General features: G+C 41.5%; 1 protein-coding gene across 1 annotated transcript in view; it reads right to left on the reverse strand.

The window, feature by feature from the left end:
• The window catches only part of LOC117488635 (cadherin-18-like), a 119,891-nt gene that overhangs the window by 49,616 nt on the left and 47,360 nt on the right, over positions 1 to 22,915 (reverse strand). The window contains exons 4-5 of the mRNA XM_034137645.1: positions 1,845 to 2,012; positions 855 to 1,042 (exon numbers count right to left, since the gene is read on the reverse strand). Coding sequence (XP_033993536.1) covers positions 855 to 1,042; positions 1,845 to 2,012 — 356 coding nt within the window. The remainder of the gene's footprint in view (positions 1 to 854; positions 1,043 to 1,844; positions 2,013 to 22,915) is intronic.

The following is a 22,915-nucleotide window of genomic DNA, read 5'->3' on the forward strand; positions in this document are numbered from 1 at the left end:
TTCTTGCTAGTGAAATGAGGTTAAAATGTTAACATAGGTTCAGGAGCATGGCCACGCCTAAAACTCCGCCTCAAACCACAGCCACCCCTATTTATATCCGGCAAAGCTTCCGGCAAACGCTTGTCTCATCTTTCAACCCACCCTCCCTCACCCTTCTACCCATAAACATCCTCTGCCCATCACCATTTATATCTAAACGGTGCATATCTATACTGCGTATACTAACATTAAACTCCAGGTATTGTCTGGGGGACCGTAATCAGCCCACGCAGTTCATGCCGGAGACGGAACCCCCACTCTGAGTCTCCCACAGCACGGACCATAGCTCGTCCTCCCAGATCACCTCTTCACCCCCCTCATATCCTTCACATGTTACTTCAATAAACGCACAAACATCACACTGTTGTGGCGTGGTTCTTGCTAGTGAAATGAGGTTAAAATGTTAACATAGGTTCAGGAGCATGGCCACGCCTAAAACTCCGCCTCAAACCACAGCCACCCCTATTTATATCCGGCAAAGCTTCCGGCAAACGCTTGTCTCATCTTTCAACCCACCCTCCCTCACCCTTCTACCCATAAACATCCTCTGCCCATCACCATTTATATCTAAACGGTGCATATCTATACTGCGTATACTAACATTAAACTCCAGGTATTGTCTGGGGGACCGTAATCAGCCCACGCAGTTCATGCCGGAGACGGAACCCCACTCTGAGTCTCCCACAGCACGGACCATAGCTCGTCCTCCCAGATCACCTCTTCACCCCCCTCATATCCTTCACATGTTACTTCAATAAACGCACAAACATCACACTGTTGTGGCGTGGTTCTTGCTAGTGAAATCCGTCTCGTACCTGCTTCAGGGAAACGATGCCCTCCCTGCGCTCAGCGTCAGTGGTGATGGTGAAGATGGCCGCTGCATCGGCATTAGTTATTCTGTAGGTCATCTCAGCGTTCTGCCCCTCATCTTGATCGCTGGCTCTGATCCGACCCACTGCCTTCCCTACCGGAGCCAGCTCTGGAACATACAGCTGGTAGCTTCCTGCAACAGCAACACCATGTTTATATTCTGCTCATTAAACCCCTGTAAGCACATGAGCACATCATGGAAACCTGATCAAGATGCTCCATGTTCTCTCCTTGGTTTTCTATGTGGAAATGTTGTGTGTGCTCACCATGTCTATGTATTACATTTTCTTTGGAAATGGGATACACATATCAGTTGTGTGATGGTGTATGACTGGGTTTCTTTTTCCTTTTGTCAGAGCACCGACATTTTGTTTGGCTACTATTTCTATATAATGGGAAAACATCACATCCCTTGACATGTTCACTACTTCATTAGCATAATACTGTGTTCATGCTGGCCTAAATTGTAAAACATGATATGTGTGTATTTATAGTCACAAAAAGAGCTGTCACATGGGAAGTGTGCCATTTAAAAAAAGTGGCTAAACATTAAACCTTATCAAAAGCTGTTTCAAACTCCAACAGCAGGACTCAACATAATGTCTTTCAGCAGAAGATGAAATCGAAGAACAATTAACAGAAAGAAATGACTCTTGAGGATTAGAAGCCTTTAAGTATGGAAACAGCTAGCCAAGGGAAAATATTAAAGCGAAGATATTAGTGTAGCCAGCTGTCGAGATAAGTTAAACCAGAAAAGAGATTATCCTAACCAGAAAATAACTTGTCAGAGCTTCATTCTGAAATAATACATTTACAATCTCAATACATTTATTAAATATAAGGCACATTTTCCTGGATTAATGATGACTACTCTCAGTCTGACAATGTTTCTGTTTCATGATGAAATCTGAAAGTATGTGATAGGGATCACTTACTCTGCAGGAACTTTGGAGGGTTGTCATTGACGTCCGTGAGGTTGACGTTGACTGTAGTAGATCCAGACAGTCCTCCAACCGAGCCCGCCATGTCTTTGGCCTGGACCACCACCGCATACTGAACACTGGACTCACGGTCCATGTTGGAGATGGCTGTTCGGATGATTCCTGAGGCAGAGACAAGACAAATAAATCAGTGTTTAAGCACAGTTGAATACTTGATTCTGATTGGTCAATTTGAACATTCCAGAAGTATACAATAGACTGCTGTTAAGGAAAGTAGATCGTTGCCTATCATGGGACTAAAGTATAGTCATATCAATCCGCAGAAAGAAGTCCGGTCAATATAATATCCGCTGTGGACAACAAACATTCTTATTTTACATCAGAAAAAAACATGGAATACCCTTTTCATTTTATATTTGTGAAGAGCACAGCACTTTGGATTAATGATGGCTAAACTGTTACCAGCAAAGAAAATAAATACGGACAAAGAGAAGGAAAGAGGTTAAAAGACTCAACGTAGGAGAAATCAACAAAGAGAAGACCGACAGGAAGTGAACACTAAAGGGAACAGTAAAAGAAGAAAGACAGGAAGTAAGGCAAGGCAAGGCGAGTTTATTTATATAGCACCTTTCAACACAAGGCAATTCAAAGTGCTTTACAAAAATGAAAGACATTAAGAAAATGGCATTTAAAAACAGTCATTAAAAAGCAAAGATAATAAAATAAACATTAAAAGAAAAAATACATGGTAGTAGTAAACACTAACAGGAACAGCAGAAGAGGACAGACGGGAAGTAAACACTAAAGGGAACAGCAGAAGAAGACAGACAGGAAGTAAACACTAAAGGGAACAGCAGAAGAAGACAGACAGGAAGTGAACACTAAAGGGAACAGCAGAAGAAGACAGACAGGAAGTGAACACTAAAGGGAACAGCAGAAGAAGACAGACAGGAAGTAACCCTAAGGGGAACACGGCATGGGCTCTGTCATTGAGTTACTTTACTTCAGGACACACACACACACACACACACACACACACACACACACACACACACACACACTCCCACATGAGAGTGCTTAGCCTGGAGGCTCTCCGCTGCATTACTCGCTTCAGAGGCTAACAAAGCGCACAGCCATCTGGCCTTATCGGCCCATGTAGACGGAGCAGAGCAGGGAGCAGGACACACAGCACACTGTGCACCTGTATCACAGAGAGGACAGGATAAAAGCAAAGGATTTCAAAATGAATGGAAGGAACTGGCGTGAGAGAAGGGAGTGGACGAATTCTGCGTCTCTGGGATGGAGGCATGGATTCATTGACATCATTCAGGACCGAAACTAGTTTCCACTTAGTTTCAGGTTTTTTAAATGCCAAAACCAATATTTCCGTGCCACTGTGAATTGGACTCAAAGGGATGTATTACATTCCATTATTATCGGTTTAGTTGAATACTGAACTCTAATTGGTCAATTTGGACATTTATGTTTCTCGCTAACAGACCGTTGCTAAGGATAATGCGCAGTAAGCCGGTCATCACAGAGAAAGAAACCCTGACAGGGTTTAGGTTCAATCACCCTGCAGGGGTCAGAGAAAGGAGCTAAGTGGAGACAGACCCTCACAGCTTCAGGGCCGGTGCTTTTTATCCAAATGATGATAACTCTTTAGTGGGCTACATCCTTTAACAATGCATGAAATGACTAAAACACTGAATGCATAAAAAAAACATGCAGACCTCCAGCATCTTATCGTAGTTAAGTGTGCACGCTAAGCTGTGTTACGGCAGTTTCACATTTTAATATATCTGTTAATATAATTACAAAAAACAAAAACATAACTTTAGCATAGTCAAACTTTATCAATATATATGAAAAGGGTGGTGGTTATAAATGTTGTAAATGTATTATCTTTTCAATTTACACACAGCATCTATTGCACGTCTGTCCGTCCTGGGAGAGGGATCCCTCCTCTGTTGCTCTCCCTGAGGTTTCTCCCATGTTCCCCTTTAAACTGTGGGGTTTCTCTGGAAGTTTTTCCTTGTACGAAGTGAGGGTCTAAGGACAGAGGGTGTCGTATTGTCATACTGATATTCTGTACAAACTGTGAAGTCCACTGAGACAAATGTAACATTTGTGATATTGGGCTATATAAATAAACATTGATTGATTGATTGATGGTTACAACCTCATGGAAAATGCATGCTGCAGTCTACTTACTGCATGTGAACTATAAGGGGGGATGAAGGACGGTGTTTCACAACACACAGAGCAGTTTGATCCTCCATACTGTACATGATGCAGCTGAGCTCATTCAACCATATGCCACTCAGGGGACAGGACATACATTTTCATATACATGGTTTCTGCACATGATCCAGCTTCAATCACACTGTTACTGTCACATGAACTCCTGTGTCACATGCAGTTGTGGATTTGTAATAATGAGTGAATTGCTTACATAAATAAATGTCTACTGGCAAGCTCAACCATTGATTGATATACAAGTGATATAACTCGTGGCTACTTTTTTAGTAGAAGTCATTAACATAAATGTCCTTATTAATTGGTTACAGTTTATGTCATCTTTCAAATAAATAATGAATGTTTAATTCTCCGTAGATAGATTTCTGGCCAATAGGGGCAGAAGAACTCCAAAACAAGCTGACACACATACAGGCCTTATATGTTGCATCAACAGAGAAACTTTGGAATTCAGAAGGACGTTTTGTTTGAGTCTAAATCTTCACTGAAGACACACTTCTTCTCTCTGGCCTTCTAGTCAGAGCTGAGCATGATACCTGACATTTCCCTGTTTTTTGTCTTTATATTTCTGTTGTACATTTCTTGTCTTTTTTCTTTCATATGTTATTGTAGTGTGCTTTTATTACATGTACAGCACTTTGGCTCGACCAAAAATCGTTTTTAAATGTGCTTTATAAATAAAACTTGATTTGATTTGATTTGAGTGCATCTGTTATATCTCTCACAGGCTCCGCCCTCTACTGGACTCTATGGGTACTACCTTATCATGCAAGCATTCACCTACTGAGATTTCTATAGACGTAACCGGCCCCGGGGCGGGCCTACCTGAATGCGTGCACAAGCCCACCGTATATAAGGCGGCCACGCCTCCCGTTCCCGTCATCCTTTTCTCTTCAGCGAGCGAGCAACAACTGAAGCAGAGAAAGTAAGACGTTTGAAGAAGAAAGTTATCATACCTCCATGGCAACCCTGTCTCCTAAAAATTACGTTCCCACAGAACTAAACTGCATTCTCAATTACGTTTAGCTAGAAACGTATTTTCTCCCACGTTACGTTGGTTATGAACGTATCTCAAATACGTTTATTTTCTACATATCTTCTAGAAACATATTTTCTCCCACGTTATGTTTGTTATGAACTTATCTGAAATACGTTTATTTTCTACATATCTTCTAGAAACATATTTTCTCCCACGTTACGTTTGTTATGAACTTATCTCAAATACGTTTATTTTCTACATATCTTTGCCATTTATTGTCTTGCTTATAATAATGATAATAGTCATTTATAAATATCATTTTAGAGCACACATTTGAAATCGACGATCGGGCTCGATATACTATGGTTAAATTAAAATCAGTAGGCGAGGCTGTAATTTTGCCAGCTGCGAGGCAGAAAATAATAGTTTTAACATGCCAAAAAGCTGCTGTGTCGTTTATTGCACCTCAAACATTAAAATAAATCCAGAGTTACGTGTTTCTGTACTTCCTCTAAGAAGAAAGGACAGTATACAACAGAAGAGCTCTGTGGCTTCAGGCTTGATCGCCGTTCAAATGACAGCTGGTTTCCCCAAAAGTGGGTGGGGCTGTAAAGTGACGTAGGAAAGATCCTCAGCTCGCTGATTGGATGTTTTAGCCGCAATGCACGTCGGGATATGGTGTTAATGCGATATGAAATCCGAAAAAAAATCAGAGTTTAGGATGGCCGAAGACACTACACTACCCATAATCCCCAGCTATCGTTTGGGACTACAGTCCTGTTGACAAACCCTGTGATTAATCTTCAAGCTCTGGGATTGGATGTTGGAGTGGCAGTGCGCCAAGGTTACGCCGAGCGCCAAACAGCTCTTTGAAATGGAACGAAACCACGGCAGACTTTCCAAAACTGGACTCGAACGCCCCCCCAGAACTACACATGCTGGCTATTGTGTTTCGCAACATGTTCTATGGCACGTCTCTACTGGGAATTGTAGTTTTAAAAGACGTTTTCGTTTTTCCCAAAATTAGAAGTTGACAGTATTAAACTGTGTACAGCCCTGGAGGTTTAGGGGATAGGAAACAAATTGGTGTGTACACATGTAAAACATGTAATTAATAAATGGGTGAAAATCGCTTGTGTCCATAATGGGAAGCATTAATATATACCCACATGCCAGCTCATTGTTACTTTGTAATTCTACTCCACTAATATTCAGAGGTTAACCTGGTATTTTTACTCCACTACATTTATTTTAGTTACTTTGCAGATTCTGATTAATGATGTGAAATATAAACAACCACCTGTTAAGCACCGAGCCTGTTTTTCATGTTTCAGGCTCGAAAATGACATTCCCAAAACAAATGACTACAACTTAACTTCTAAAAGGGTTATATGAATAATTTCTTTTATCAAAGCAAGGTTACATCTGTGAGTTGGATGTAGAAGTGTCAGAATCAATATAAATGTTTTTTATTTTAAAGAAAATTCAGATTTTACATAGTAAAAAACTGTAAATTATAGTGTCCGTCCAAAAATTATTTTTTACAGATAGTGAAAACTACCCTTGGATGATGGGTTAGTAGACTAAAAGCTTTAGGAATCCAAAGTACAACATATAATAAGTACCCTGTATCAAGATTGATGCAAAACAAGTGAAATTTGACATTTTTAGAGAGATTTAGCCAAAAACCCCCACTTCTGGGGTCATTTGGGTGGATTTGACCTATCTCTGGCCCCCCTTACTCGATTGGGATCGTTGACACACCTTTCTGACCGTTAGAGCCAATAGAATCGAAGGGGGAGGCCCACTCACACACTCATTGTAAAGAGAAAAGGTGGGGGCTAGTGATGGGAATTCCGGCTCTTCTTGGTGAGCCGGATCATTTGGCTCGGCTCACCAAGAAGAGCCGGCTCTTTCGGCTCCCAAACGGCTCTTCAGTTTACCACATATTATACCTTTTATAATTCAATCAAATGTAGCCCTGTTTTGACTAATGATTTATATGTGTACACATATCACTTAAATTATTCAATACATCCTTTGTACTGAAGTATTCAAAAGTAAAAATTACATGTTTAATATCAATTATTTGCTGTGGCCAATTGTTTTCATTGCATTTACAGACCCTTGTATCTCTCTGATACCACCCAATGAATGCACAGACTTGCTTGTTGAACCACGCTACACAAAGCAGATGGCAACACCTATAACAAAACCCGAGGTGACAGGGCTTTCAGTGTTGCAGCTCCTAGACTGTGGAACAGCCTCCCAGTACATATCCGGACTGCTGAGTCTATTGAACTTTTTAAATCTCAGCTAAAAACTCACCTCTTTGCACTGGCTTTTAATACTAGTTGAACATTACATTTTTACATTTGTATGTGTTTTTAAAAAAATATTTTTCTAGTTATTGTGCTTTTTATCATGTTTTTAATTATTGTTTTATTATTGTACTCCCATTGTGTTATTTAATATTTATTGCCTGTACAGCACTTTGGTCAACTGAAGGTTGTTTTAAATGTGCTATATAAATAAATAAAGATTGAGATTGAGATAAAAACTTAAGCATAGACATTTTAAAAAAGGGGCTACTGTATCGACATTTTAAAATTATATTTAAAGAAAAGGCCCTGACAAAACAGCAGGGCTCTATTTCAGTATTAACTATAGAAAAAAAGACAGCAACAGCTGACATCAAATCTTTGCTGAGCCCAAGGATAATCATAAATAAATAACATAGTGAAAATAAATATATTGCAATGCTCAAAACAGCAGCATCCAACCGTCTCTAATCATAAAAAAACATAATAAAAATAAATGTATTGCAATGCTCAAAACAGCAGCATCCAACAGTCTCTAATCCTTGGATATTACATGTCACTGCATGCATGCACGGAGCAGCTGTAGCGCGGAGATCATCATATCATTCTGTCTTGTATTACTTAACAACAACAAAATAACAAAAAAAAAAACGGCTCGTTCGCGGGCGCGAGCCGGCTCCCGTCGTTCACTTAAAAGAGCCGGCTCTTTGAGCCGGCTCGTTCGCGACCGACACATCACTAGTGGGGGCTAGAAAATGAAACTATTTTTGCAGATTTTGTCCTTCTGGAGTTTGGAAATTAAAAAGCCGTTTTATTGCTTATGGATTATCAGAAATAATTTCAAAGAAGGCACAGATACATAGGATGAACCTATGGATTAACTGCAGTATCGTTTTTTTATCGTTTGAATGCCATTGAAGACCAGTTTTGACCAAGGTAAGCCATGTTAGCGTTTCTAGCTACCTAGCTCCACATGTTATGATGTACGCTTTCGTTTATAGCGTCGCGAATGTTTATCACTGAGTGTTGAGGTGGGCACCCACAGATTCAGTGTCTCCAGGACACCAAAAACGAGTGGTTGGCTTTGCATCTAGGATAAGTAATAAGGGAGTTATGAGTGAGTTTAAGTGCCGTTTCAGGTTAATTTTTTTCGCTCGTGGCTAATTCAGAGGCTGAGTGCTAGCATTGTGGGGTTTTTTTTGGAAAAAAAAATTAAAAAGATCAGTTAGCTGAGTTTCTTCCCGTTACATGGATATAAAACATTCATAGTTTATTAAATATTAACATTCCTTAGACGTTGTTTCCTGCAAATAACGTGTTTTTCCGCCCGGTACCGGGCGGGCCGTGCGTAACATTAAAGCAGACTTTAGTTACACCTGAGTAAAATTCAGGGAAAGGTGATTGTCAAGTGCCAACAATCAGGAGAGATATTATGGCGCGTTTCCACTACAGCGCGCAGCCCGGTTTAAGAGGGCTGTGACGTCAGCGGCCCGTTTGTGGTTGCGTTTCCACTTGGCCTAGTACCGGCCGGCTGGTCCTAATTCTCAGTTTTTCTGGCCTCATAAAATCGTGGGGCCAGGGCCAGAGACAACGAGGCTGTGTTTGTGACGTCAACGCTCTCGGCTGCTGATTGGTCGGAGAGAATCGTCACAATCTGCGCGCGAGATAATCCATTTTTACAAACAGCATTTTTGTTAACGGAGGAGCTACAACAATGGCAAAGAAAAGCACACCATGGTCGGTCGAGGAAGTGACGACGTCCATTATATTGCAGATGATAAGGTCCAGCGGGTGCTCGACGGGACAACTCGCAATATCAAAGTCTTTCAGGAGGTCTCTACACAGACACTGGACTCTCCAACGGCGTTACTGGAGTCTGCATGGTACGTTTTTGCTAACGCTGTGTTATTTGCTTGAAAGCTTTGTGTCCCTGCTTTGTGTCCCTATCTGTTCTAAAGCTCACTTCTAACAAATAAGTCTATTTTATCCTTACATTTATGTTCGACAACCCCGATGGAGCCCCGAAGGCTAGCTAGGCAGATAGCATTAGCGAGAGCTATTGTTTGCTAACACCATATGTGCCATTGTTTACGTTCAGTTTGTCTTTTCTATAGTTGTTGTTGCTATTTATAGTATTGTGCTGCAGTAGTTTGTGGAATTTACAAGTCATGTTTCTGTTCTAGATGATTACATTGGGACTAGCGAGGAGGAACAGTTCCGAACAACGTCCTCTGCATCAACAGCACAAACCGAGGAGGAGACGATCTGGCCCTGCAGGAACGGCAACTGGCCCAGCAGAATCAATGCCATGTCTTATCTTATTGCTTGTTGATAAATAATTGCACCCACCAGCGATCGCACAGAAAGATGGCATCATCTAGGCGTCCCTCTGCAGTCAGAAATATCATAAACACCATCGTCCACAAAGCACTGTACAGGGGTTTATGGATTTAAGAGAATACTTATCACAGTGAAACCTTTATCATCTGTTGCAATTAAAGCAAATAAGAGAATAAATACTTGGTTAAATAATACATTTTAACTCTTTAGCAGGACAACTCTGCATACTGTTTGAAATTGAGTTTGCTAGCTTGAGGTCCTCCTCTAAAACATAACATTACATAATGGTATTAAGAATACATGATAAATACATGTAGAAAAATTACTCAATTGTAATACCCTCGTTGTGCTAGACTCAAACACATTGCTTATATATTTCAAAGAGAAGAGAACAAAAGAAAACACCTATACAAAGAGAGCGGTGCACAGCGCTTAATATTTACTTGCACTATATTTCTGTTGATCTGGGTTATTGTGTTGCACTGTTGGAGGAGCCTGTGACCTAAGATGTTCATTGTCATAACTACACTAGCTATGTTCGTATGACAAAATAAAAAACCTTGAACCTTGAGGCTGTGTCTTTCAGACAAACCATCATAATCATATTATTTTATGCTGTGGATACTTTAGCCTCCATCCATGTTAACAATTTTTTACACTTGCATTTATGAATATAGTTCTGTTGTGTTTTACACTTTTGCATTTATGTTTATAGTTTGCTTTGATATTTGCTTAATTTATTAGATTATTATTATGGGGGCAGTACTGGTGAAATTCAAATATTTACTAAATAGTCAATTCTGATAACATTTTTTTGGTTTAAATAATTTGACAAACACATGTATGTGAAAAAGAAAAGATGTATTTATGTTCAATACAATACAATGAATATTTAGGTATTACACGTAGGTTTTCCTCAGGCATCCTGAAGTTCTCCACCCACTGAGTGTGTGAAAGATGGAACAATCACATTCCACCACTCGGTAGCTCGGTCGGTAACTTCTGAAATACACAAACAAAAGCATACATATTTTAATACGTAAAAGTGGTAGCTACAATTAATTAAATACTTGAAATACTTTGGTCGTATAGGGAGAGTGAGCCTAAACACATTGCTAGTTAGCGAACGTTAGCTTACCAAGTAGCATTGTAGTTAGTAGTGATTCGAGTCGTCCTGTAGTCTCTGCGGCGTAGGAGGACTGCCCGAACTCTCGCGTCAGCTTCTTCTATACCTCGTCTTGCTATACGTCGCCTCTTTCGAAACAACTCTTGTCTATTTCTTGTGATAATAAACCACACAGCAAAAAACAAGCAAACGATCGCTTTCACATCTCCATTGTTGTGTCGCATTGAAGATGACGTCACGGCAGTTTTAAGCAGCGTCGCTCCGCCTACACTGTTACTATAGATACTGACCCGGTTCCTAAACTGTAATGGAAACGCGCCACAAAGTGAGCTGGTCCTAACGAGGCCGGGCGCGGCCAAAGGAGGCCGAGCGGGGCCGAGCGAGGCTGTGTAGTGGAAACGCGGCATATGTTGGTGCTTGAGAAGACTAAACATTTATCTGCAGATCTCTATAAAGTATATTCATTACTCGTTATTCTCTACTAATAGTTAATTAAAAACGGTATATAATAGCTATTTTGCACATCCCTTTCAAGATTTTCTAAGGTTTATTGACATATCATATACACAACTATGTTGAAGTTATGCAATTAATGAAAAACTTGGGTCACAGGTTCCTCAACAGTGCATTACAAGACATCTATCAATATGTGTGTATACCTCCACCATTAAACTCAAATTCTGCACATGTCTTATACTATCTACATACATAAGAGTATAATTAATATATATATATATATATCAGTTAAAATAAGTGCTTCAACACAGTTAACATTGCAGGAAAGCAATATATTAGACGTTAAGTACTTTGTCAGGCTTAATATTTATCTGTAGATAGATACCCCCAAAGCTTTTTTCTTATTTGAAAGAAGACCTTAACCTAAAGTATTCTTTAATGTGTTAATAAAGGTTAATTAGTTTGTCTGTTTTGCACATCCTCATATTAATATCTTTGTACATCAGGCACTAAACTGTTTTATTGTAGAGATCACTTACAGTATCTTCTTGATTTTTTATATTCTATATTTCTATCATTGACCTTCTACTTTCCCCCTATGAAAGTATGTACTCTTAATATTTTATTCATCAAATAACATTATTCAACAAAAATAACATTATTCAACAAAAATAATTAAATAACGTGCTTTAACCACTAGGCGGTGCACACAAGGTACACACAGTATACTAATAATAACTTTGTGTTATTAGTGTAGGACACTGATGTATGTATAACATCTGAACATGTGTAGTTTTATTCATGTTTTTACATAATTGTACAGGATATTGCTATATTATTTCTCATGTTTTACTTCTACACATTAATATCTGATTTGTAAAACATCACAGACAGAAAGGTATATCCGTCATTTAATGGTAAGCTATTGAAATTGTGATTCCATAGATGTGTCTCCCATCACCCAAATCCCCTGACTATTCTCTCAACTCAGTATTTACATTCTTATATTCAAAGAAAATCAGTAATATCTTTAAAAACTACAAGTCCTTTTCTATCAGCTGTGCACCGTTATGGTGTAAATACAGCCTATCTACCAATTGGATCAAATATAAAGGTCAGCCGAATTACTATTGATACTGCAAGGAGACGTATTTTGTGAAAAGAAATGTAAGATATTGTTTAATTGTTGATATATTTATGATCCACGTCACGTATTCAGTTTCGGCGGCAGTTCTTCCTGTTTGTCCAGAAGTCTTCTCATCAGGGCTCTATAAATAAAGAACTACGGCAGATGTGTAATATTTAATGCAGCCGCACCGTGTATTACAATGCCGTTATGTGATGACTTTCAAAAAGAAAAGCAAGAACACTCGGAATAAAGTATTATTATTATCTTTTTTAATGTTTTCGGATTTCACATCGCATAAACACCATATCCCAACGTGCATTGCGGCTAAAACATCCAATCAGCGAGCTGAGGATCTTTCCTACATCTGTTTCCGGTATTGTTCCTGTAATGAGAGTTCACATTTATGCTACAATGAAGGGTGGAATTGACTACACATCTTCAGAAACATAATTTGCTTCAGATATAACTCATAGCAATATTGTAACCATTAAGAAAAGCCAACTGCATTAAAAACCCAGTTAACAAACACTAGGTAAAGTATTTTTCCTTCAGTAATGAAGATGTAATTCCAATGTAGACACACCTGGGGTCGCTGTTCAGTCTGTTACGCTGAGCCATGCATTGTCTGGAACGTAAAAGGGACGAAGAAGACAAAGTGAAGTGACGTACTTCCGGTTCAATGTGAAAACATTCCCAGTTAAACAACAGAAACAAATCGCTTAATAAAAAGATAAAACACTGGCATGTAATTTACGTTAGAATAAATAGAATGGTTTTGAATAATAGATGAGAGTAAAATCTACGTCACTTTACAGCCCCACCCACTTTTGGGGAAACCAACGCTGTCATTTGAACGGCGATCAAGCCTGAAGCCACAGAGCTCTTCTGCTGTCCTTAGAGGAAGTTTGAGGTGTTTGAGGTGCAATAAACGACACAGCAGCTTTTTGGCATGTTAAAACTATTATTTTCTGCCTCGCAGCTGGCGAAATTACAGCCTCGCCTACTGATTTTAATTTAACCATAGGATATCGAGCCCGATCGTCGATTTCAAATGTGTGCTCTAAAATGATATTTATAAATGACTATTATCATTATTATAAGCAAGACAATAAATGGCAAAGATATGTAGAAAATAAACGTATTTGAGATAAGTTCATAACAAACGTAACGTGGGAGAAAATATGTTTCGAGAAGATATGTAGAAAATAAACGTATTTCAGATAAGTTCATAACAAACGTAACGTGGGAGAAAATATGTTTCTAGAAGATATGTAGAAAATAAACGTATTTGAGATAAGTTCATAACAAACGTAACGTGGAAGAAAATATGTTTCTAGAAGATATGTAGAAAATAAACGTATTTGAGATAAGTTCATAACAAACGTAACGTGGGAGAAAATACGTTTCTAGCTAAACGTAATTGAGAATGCAGTTTAGTTCTGTGGGAACGTAATTTTTAGGAGACAGGGTTGTCCATGGAGTCGCCACTTCTAGAGACCTGTCCTTCGTGCCCTGGCTTAATAGCGGGCGCCGATCCCCACCACCTCTGCTTCGAGTGTTTGGGGGACCAGGATATGGCCGAGGCGGTGCCATTCACGTTCGCCATTCACGTTCGCCATTCACGTTCGCCATTCACGTTCGCCATTCCAGCGGGGCAGATGGCTCTGTTTGCCGTTGTCGGGCACTTCCGGGTCCGGCGTCCATGGAAGTCCACCGCCCAGGGCTGTAGTTCCCCCTAGGTGATGACCATGGCGGCGGAGCGCAGCTGCTCCCAGCGGGCAGCAGGCAGAGAGCTCAAAAGAGCTCTGCCCTGCTGCCGCGTGACAGGGCGGCTGCAAATAAACACGGGTGTGTTGGGCATCTCGCTCATTGCTAGAGATGCCCCCACCTCACCAGATCAGAGCGATTATTTGGCAAGGCCGAATTAGTAGCTTGGTCTACGGTGTGGCCGCCGCTGCTGCCTGCCGTGTGATGTCCCGGGGGGGTCACGCCGCATGGCACTTTCCAAAAGGACCGTGTTGATCTCCTGGGAGCCCCCGTGTTTACGGAAGGGCTCTTTGGATCGATCTCCTTGGTCACGTGGGTGAGGAGTAGTCGCAGGATGGCTGCTTCTTGCCCATCCCCAGAGGAAAGAACACTGTCCCACACTCCCCGCCCCGCTGTAAACTCCAGTATAGGAGCCAGCAGGTGGGCGCGTGCACGTGAGTGGAATAAACCGAAGTACTGTCAAAGCACTGTGCGGGTTCAAGAGACGCTATTGCCCGCGGGGCTGTTGTCAGAAAACACACCTTGCCTGGTATAATAGCTCCGATTAATGCGTTTCACCGTGCGGGAAATATAAATGTGTGATTGGATGAGACCAGGGTAGGTGGAAGTTTTCTGTAGGTTCATCCTTGTTGATGTAATTGAATTGAGGATTGGAGCTTTAAACACATGTATTATTTTTTATGTTATCAACAAATATAGAAAAAGAACAATGAATGTATTGTGTTTGTGAAATAGAAACTTTGAAAAAAGCATTAAAAGAGATCTACATGGAAAATCATGAAAGCCCCACTCGGACTCTGACCCCATTCCACTGTTCCCGGCTGACGGACTGCAGGAACAAACTGAACAAACGAGTTGAGAAGCCCCCAGAGGACGATTGATATTTATATATAAATCGGTCAATTTGGACATTCCAGAGGCCTGCTATTCTTTTGCCGGCAGACTCCTGCTAAAGACAGCAGACCATTGCTAAGTCTGATCCAGGGACTATGTGCAATCATATCAATCCGCAGAAAGAAATCTGGTCATTTTAACGTCAGCTGTGCACAACAAACAAACCATTTTTCTCCATCAGAAAATACCATCAAATACTTTTATATTTGTGGAGAAAAAAAGACAGACAATTACAACATGAGGAGGAAAGATATTAAAAGAAAGAAAGCAGGAAAAGACAGACAGGAAGTCAACTCTAAAGGGAACAGCAGACGGAGAGAGCAGGAGAACCAAGTGACTATGTGCAGTCATATCAATCCGCAGAAAGAAGTCTGGTAAATTGAACTCAACTGTGAATAACAAACATTAGTTTTCTCCATCAGAAGAAGACAGACAGGAAATAAACACTAACATGAACACGTTATGGCGGTGTTTGAAGACTGGTTACTTGAAAAAAAAATGTGAACACATTTTGACAGTTACAGAAAACTTAATTCAGTGCTGCCATCATGTAAGGGATAATGTGCAGCGACGCGGTCATTATGGGGAAAAGAACACCGACAGGCTGATCAGGAGCCCGACGTGAAGCGGAGGGATCTAGATCAGCATGAAGGTGTTCTTTTCCCCACAATGACCAAGTCGCTGCACATTATCCCGCTTATTACATGGCCACATTCTCAGCAAAGTAATGATATGACTCCCACTATTAATTGAAATGCTTTTATGGATTTAGAAAATGATTTTATTGATTTAAAAAATAGTTGTATGTATTGATTTAAATTGACATGCATCCGCTAAGGAAAATAGTCCGTTGTTACCGTTTGAAAAAAAAAACGTAGCAACACAACGGCAGGAAGGCGGAGCTTTTTGATTACAGATTTGAAAACATCGTTGCTTGCTTTAAAAGTAGCACAATTCATTATGTCAAACCTTGGAAAGTATCTAGATATCCCTGCCCTAATGCCAAAGTAACTGGCAACTGAATATGTGTCGCCGTTTGATGTCTATGTCTGGACCGCTGCGTAAAAAGGAGGGTTTCTGCCCGTTACTTCTCCGCTGTTTTCTTGTCGCTCTTGTCTTGTCAGTTAGAAAAGCAAACTGCATGCAGTTTGCTTTTCGGCCAAACTGTATACAGTTCAATCGACCGGACTTGTTTGTGCAGATGTGAGCGTCCTTAACAACGGTCAATAAATCCTTGACAGCGGTCTGTCTGTTCTGGATTAACAACGTGTCACGTGTTCTGAATTGACCAATCAGAATCGAGTATTCAACTAAGCCATGTAATAAATTTAGTTACGTTTCTGTGCCGCAGTTTCAGACGAAAACAGTATTTATATAAATATACACTGTATATTTCTCTATATGCTGACAGTAGTGCACGAGACAGACAACCGGAAAAGTATCCTGTGTAAATCTAACGTATAAATCAATATAAGCTTCTGAAATATAACGTCTGAGTGCCTCAACATCATACTTTCCATCTTCAAATGTCTCTCAGCTCAACAGTACACAGCATCTACTAACCATATTGCACAATCTGTTTCTTCCAGAGAGATTTCAGACTAAAAGGATGCCCTACACACACGGACACACCACCTTTTGTCACTCTGAATGTTTGGCTTTCATCCACTTCAGGAAATCCAAGGTTGGCCATCCTTTTCTCTCCTGATAATTCATATGCTCACACAAGCATGAAGGCACGGAGCCGGCGCCTCTTTGCAAGGCCAGAGAGCTGCACGGAGAGGAAATGACTGTGTGATATCAGCGGGGCGCAGATAAGAGCCGGGCTGTTTGGTGCAGCTTATGAGAACCATATTCATGGGGTCTTTCTTTGTTTCATACAGAGGGAGAAGCACTGGGTCTGCACCTGCTACGGGCTTGGCTTTTTGTATCCAATTATTAAATTAAATACTGAAAGAAAGAAAGAAATATGTCCCGTGATCTGCTCCAAAACTGAAGGACTTCTTCCCTGGCTAATGCTACGGAAACCACGTTTCATAGAGAAATGGGGAAGGTAGTTTTTGTCTAATTCTGCAGACAAGGAAACCAACAAATAAAGAAAGTAACAAACTGAACAGGAAACATAGCCTCATTGGATCATAAAGGTGTTTTAGCAAATACCATAAACCAACAATCAATTCTATGTGTCAGGGCTTTATTTTTCTCCTTACTATTCAAGCCTGTCTTTTTCTATATTCTCCATTTTAAGCAATAGCCGTTAGCGGTTTGAAAACATGACAAGTAAAGCCTCAGAGCCGATGTCTACACTGATTCAGATTCAGTGGTTACGACATAGAAGAGCTCATGGTTCTAAAACAGAATGGCTTTAAAGGTCCCATGTCATGCTTTTCCGATTATTACCCGTCCCCTTGTGTGTTATGAAGGTTTTTCTGCATGTAAATGGTCTGCAGAGTCACAAACCCTCAAAGTACACCCTGTAGCGAGTACAACTCTAAAGGCCCTGACACACCAGGCCGATATCGGCCGTCTTCGGTTGTCTGGCGACAAAGCGTGCCCTGTCGCCCAAAGTCAATTTGGTGTGTCCCGAACCCTCGGCCGTGACACGCCTTATTTGGCTTTTCACGGTCGACACATGGCCGATTCAACATGTTGAATCGGCCATTTGTCGGACACAAGCTATCGGGCCAAGAAACCACTCTGATCAGCTGTTCAGCTAGCAAATGAGAAGCGAAACGGAAGTGAGGGACGTAAACAAACGATTTAAGAAGGCACAGGACAGCAGCTAAACCCCAGCAGGTGATACTTAAAGACATCAAACATAGCCCTTAAATGTCCTCTCTTACCTCCCACACATAGCAGGGACATCTCTGATATCGGCGGGAGCGTCCCCGGCTGTCCTCTGCTGAGAGCTCCGTGATTTGTTTGGTCAAGTCCGGTTTTTCATCTCATCGGTTTATTTGTCAGTATAAAGTTGCAGGATTAGTCTCAAGTACCTCAACATTGTCCTTAAGTACAGTGTCTAAGTAAATGAGATACTGTCTACTGCTGTTCATTTACCTATTGTGAGTCGCCTCGGATAAAAGCATCACATGGAAATGTAAATTTAGCAAGAAGTGGCCATTATTACATTACATACATTACTACATTGCTGACTCAATAAACTACACACCCGCCAGAACACTGCGATCATCAGATGCAGGTCTATTAACTGTGATTTTATAGTATGTCTGCACTTTATGTGCTCATTTCATCATTCATGTATTTTTATATTCTAAAACATGTTTTCGATGGACGAGAGTGAAAATGGAACGCACACGCTATTTGTTTGTTTATATCACAGTCTGTTCTTCTTCTCTGTCTTCCGGTTGTTGCCTATTTTGAATGACGAATACACACTACCGCCGCCTGCTGGTAAGGAGAGTTATTGCCACTCACGCATGCGCAGTTCGTACGTGCTCGGCTGAAGTCTTTGTGGTGTGTTCGAGTGCGACACATGGCCAAGACGCAGGAGAACTCGCCGATGCAACAGTCGATGTCGGTGTCGGCGAGTTCTCTGGTGACTGCCTGGTGTGTCAGGGCCTTTACACAGAAAAGACCTCCCCAAAACGCCTCGTTGGAGATTTCTCATTTTCCATTGTTTACTTCCTGGGTACTCTGGCGTGGGGATACCCAGAGGCCACACCCTCTGCCAGCCTTTCACGTAACAAAGCTTCCCAAAACCTTTCAGGATTCATGCCGGATATGTACAGCGTAGGGCACTGAAGAACGATGCTGTTCCTACTTTGTTTGGACCAGCGGGAGATTCGGGTACACAACCTGTAAGTATTCATTGTTGTTTGTGTATTTATGATGTTTAAAACAAACAAGGTATCTACCACGACTGTTTAAATGGGTAAACGTTTTTCGGGCTATTACGTTGGGATCGCGGAGAAATGCTCTCCGCAGACCCATTCTCACAGTCTTACAAACCTTTTTCTTACTCAATATCAAGCCACACTTATAGTTTTTACTTCGGCTGTGAGTGTTTGTGTGTGCTCAGGATGAGTTTCGCTTGTTCTCGCTGTATCACCGACACGGAAGCCTGTCCGCTCCTCGCAGCAGCTGCTGCAACGAGCCTCTCAACGTCGCGACCAATCAGAGCACACTGGGCTCACAGGGAGGGGGGGCAGGAGCTCCAACAAGCCGTTTAGGACAGAGAGTGAATACACATACTTTACAGAGATGCTGTATGAGAAACCAATGTGAGTTTGGAAAATTGAACAATATAAATCTATTCTAGTAGACCTCAACAATGGAATTATGATCAGTAGAAATGGCCATGACATGGGACCTTTAATATATGGTAAATCGGAAGCATCATTTTGTTTTGTTTGCCTTTCTTTTTGAATTCCCTTTTAATTATGCAAGGTGGTAGTTGGCTAGGTGAAAATGATTACTGCCGTAACCTGCAGGTGAACATCTTAAACTCCTGAAATGATTGCAACCTTGGTGGTGTACCTAATATGATAACTTGTGGGAAGGTGTTGGTATCTTAGGGTCTTCTTCTCAAGGGAGGGTACAATGTAGTGGGAGATGGGCTAGGGAATCGGAGCAGCTGGAGAGGTATTGCAGTTGCTTTACTGCACCATAGTCATGAAGAGAGAGCTGAGCCAGAAGGCAAAGCTCTCTGTCTACCAGTCCGTCTTCGTTTCTTACTCTCAACTTTGGTCATGAAGGATGGGTTATGACCAAAAGAACGAGATTGCGGCTGTAAGCAACCGAAATGTGTTTTCTCCGGAGGTTAGCAGGCATCTCCCTAAGGGATAAGGTGAGAAGTTCAGTCATTCGGGAGGAGCTCGGAGTAGAACAGCTGGTCCTTTGAGAAGAAAGGAACCAGGTGAGGTGGTTCAGGCACCTGGTAAGGATGCCACCTGGCCGCCTCCCTAGAGAGGAGTTCCAGGCACGTCCAGCTGGGAGGAGACCGAGGGGCAGACCCAGGACCAGGTGGAGAGATCAGATCTCCAGGCTGACCTGGGACCAGCTTGGAATCCCCCAGTCAGAGCCGGTTGATGTGGACAGGGAAAGGGAGGTTTGGGGCCCGCTGCTGGAACTGGCTCCACCGCAACCAGACCCCTGATAAACAGACAATGGATGGATGGATGGATGGTGTTGGTTGTTGGTTCAGTTCATCTTCTCACAGTTATTCCTGTTCAGTCCCTTATATATATATATATATATATATATATATATATATATATATATATATATATATATATATATATCACAGAACAGTCTCTTCCTCTCGTCTACTTTCCATGTCTCTTTCCATTCCTCTTCTCCTCTCACAGGTTCCGGCCCCTCACTTCGTTCTCCTCTTCTCATTTCCTTTCCTCCCTCACATCCCCTCTTCTCCAACCGATGTCAGGTGAATTCCAGCGAACACGTTGCGTTTCTTTCCCACCTGCCTTCATCACTCAGTTCATCTGTCAGCACTCTGACATGCCCTACCAGATGTTAAACAAGCCTTCAGCATTCAGCAGCTACCCCCCAGACACACTGGAGCCTGTGTGTGTGTGTGTGTGTGTGTGTGTGTGTGTGTGTGTGTGTGTGTGTGTGTGTGTGTGTGTGTGTGTGTGTGTGTGTGTGTGTGTGTGTGTGTGTGTGTGTGTGTGTGTGTGTGTGTGTGTGTGTGTGTGTGTGTGTGTGTGTGTGTGTGTGTGTGTGTGTGTGTGTGTGTGTGTGTGTGTGTGTGTGTGTGTGTGTGTGTGTGTGTGTGTGTGTGTGTGTGTGTGTGTGTGTGTGTGTGTGTGTGTGTGTGTAATATAAAGGGGGGACTGTCATGCTAATCACATTTATCCAGATGAACAGCAAGGGAGAGTCCTATGTGGGCAATAGTATAATATAACATTCCACTTGTCCTCCCACCGGAGGTTTCTGCAGGAGAGGAGAGTGTTCCATTCTTAATAATTAATCAGCAACCAATCTCTCTGTGGGCACAGATTACATTAGAATGTCTGTGTGGTGCCAAACAGAAGATCAGCTCCACACAAGATGAATGAGTCGGCCTTGTGGTTTTATTGTTTGCCGGAATACTTAAGGATAACAACTTTTTTGCACAGCACAGAAATCACAAGAATATGAAATACCCAAGAAAACCTACACCTGGGTAGTGTCTCTATATTTGTAGCTCTTTCTCAATTACCCTCAGTCATTAGGTCTATATATGATCTGACCTGATTTATTAAAAATAGAATAAAGAGACTACAATGCTTTTCCACAGTTTTATTAATTCATGTATTTTCTTATTGTTATTTATAATTTTTTATTTTGTAATTATTATTTATTAATTCTTTATTTATTTTCCACAGAAACATTTCCTGCTGTTTTGAGTCACCTAACATACTCCTTACTTACCTCACCAGTGCCGGTCGGCGTGTGTGGGCTACAGGCGGGGGGGCTCCTGACTTGTTGGAGAAATACTAAGGCCCCAAAAATGTGTTTATGCCATAGCCATAGAATATGTCTGGACATGTCCAGTCCTGCACATCAGAGGCCATGCCCAGTTTCCACAAATATGGGTATGGAGGAGGTGTCTTTAGGTTTTTCTGTCCTGTTTTGAGCATAAAAACACTGGCTGAGAGGGAGCAAACTCGAGAGAGGGGGGGTTTTCCCCTGGTAAGCTCTCTCCCCTGGTAAGCTCTCTCCCTGGTAAGCTCTCTCCCTGGAGAGCTGGGTTTTTCCTCGGTAAGGTTCTCTCAAACTTGGTAAGATCTCTCGAATGTATTTGTTGAAGGCTGTGTGAATTGTTTGTTGAATGTTGGAATGTTTAGCACCCAGTCACCTATGAGGACGTTCCTCTGAATTCATGCAGGATATAGGTGTGTATGAGAATTGGTTTGTTGAATGAAAGTTTGAATGTGCTTTTTATTATCACCGGCCATTTATGAGGAGATGCCTCTAAATTCTGTCGGACGATTTTAAAGGTCACAACTGAATTGGGCAGTTGAAGTTACAATTTAGGGTAATAAATGTAAAACTGTGAATTGAGGTTCTATATTAGCAAATGATCACAGCATGATATGTTTTGTAATGATTGTCATATTGTAACGAGAGAAGGTAAAAACCCTGTACAAGTGTGGACCATTTTTCTTCAAATAAACTGATCCCACCTTTTGGATTGGGACAACTTAAAAATAAATCTCTCCTGCTTGAAAGGTAAGATTGCACAACTGCCACACTCACACTAACGGACCATCCACACAGCAGCGTTAAAAAAATCTTGGAGGTTGGCGTATCTGAAGCTTGGGGATTTTTTGCGAGCAAGGCACCAACAACCAATCACATGAATCTCCCGCCCCCGACATACGAAGCAAAAAAGCCCGAAGTAAACTGGATATAAACTCCCCAAACAGGCGAAAACATACCACTGTCTCTGCCACCTCCCTCCATGCCTGGCTCCTCCGGTTTATATCCCGGTAGGTAAATAGGGACTGGTCATAAAGCACCGGGTGATTCCCTACCGCTAATTTCTCCTCCATTTTTTGGAATATGAGGAAATGACCTGCGGTATGTCTCTCCCAGCATACACGCGGTTTGATTGGCTAGCGCTTGAACTGTCAGATTTGTATACACGGGGTTTGATTGGCTGACACTTCCACCTCAGCTTCAAAAGTTGAACATTGCTCAACTTTGAATCCTGAAAATCCTGAAAATCTCCGCTCTGCTTCCCACAATGCAGTTCGGCGAAAAGTGAGGCAAAGTGACGTCACCCCATTCAAAGTGAATGGGCAGAAGCGTTCCAAGATTTTTTTAACG

Source organism: Trematomus bernacchii, unplaced genomic scaffold, assembly GCF_902827165.1.
Source record: "Trematomus bernacchii unplaced genomic scaffold, fTreBer1.1, whole genome shotgun sequence".
In the NCBI taxonomy this organism is placed as follows: domain Eukaryota; kingdom Metazoa; phylum Chordata; class Actinopteri; order Perciformes; family Nototheniidae; genus Trematomus; species Trematomus bernacchii.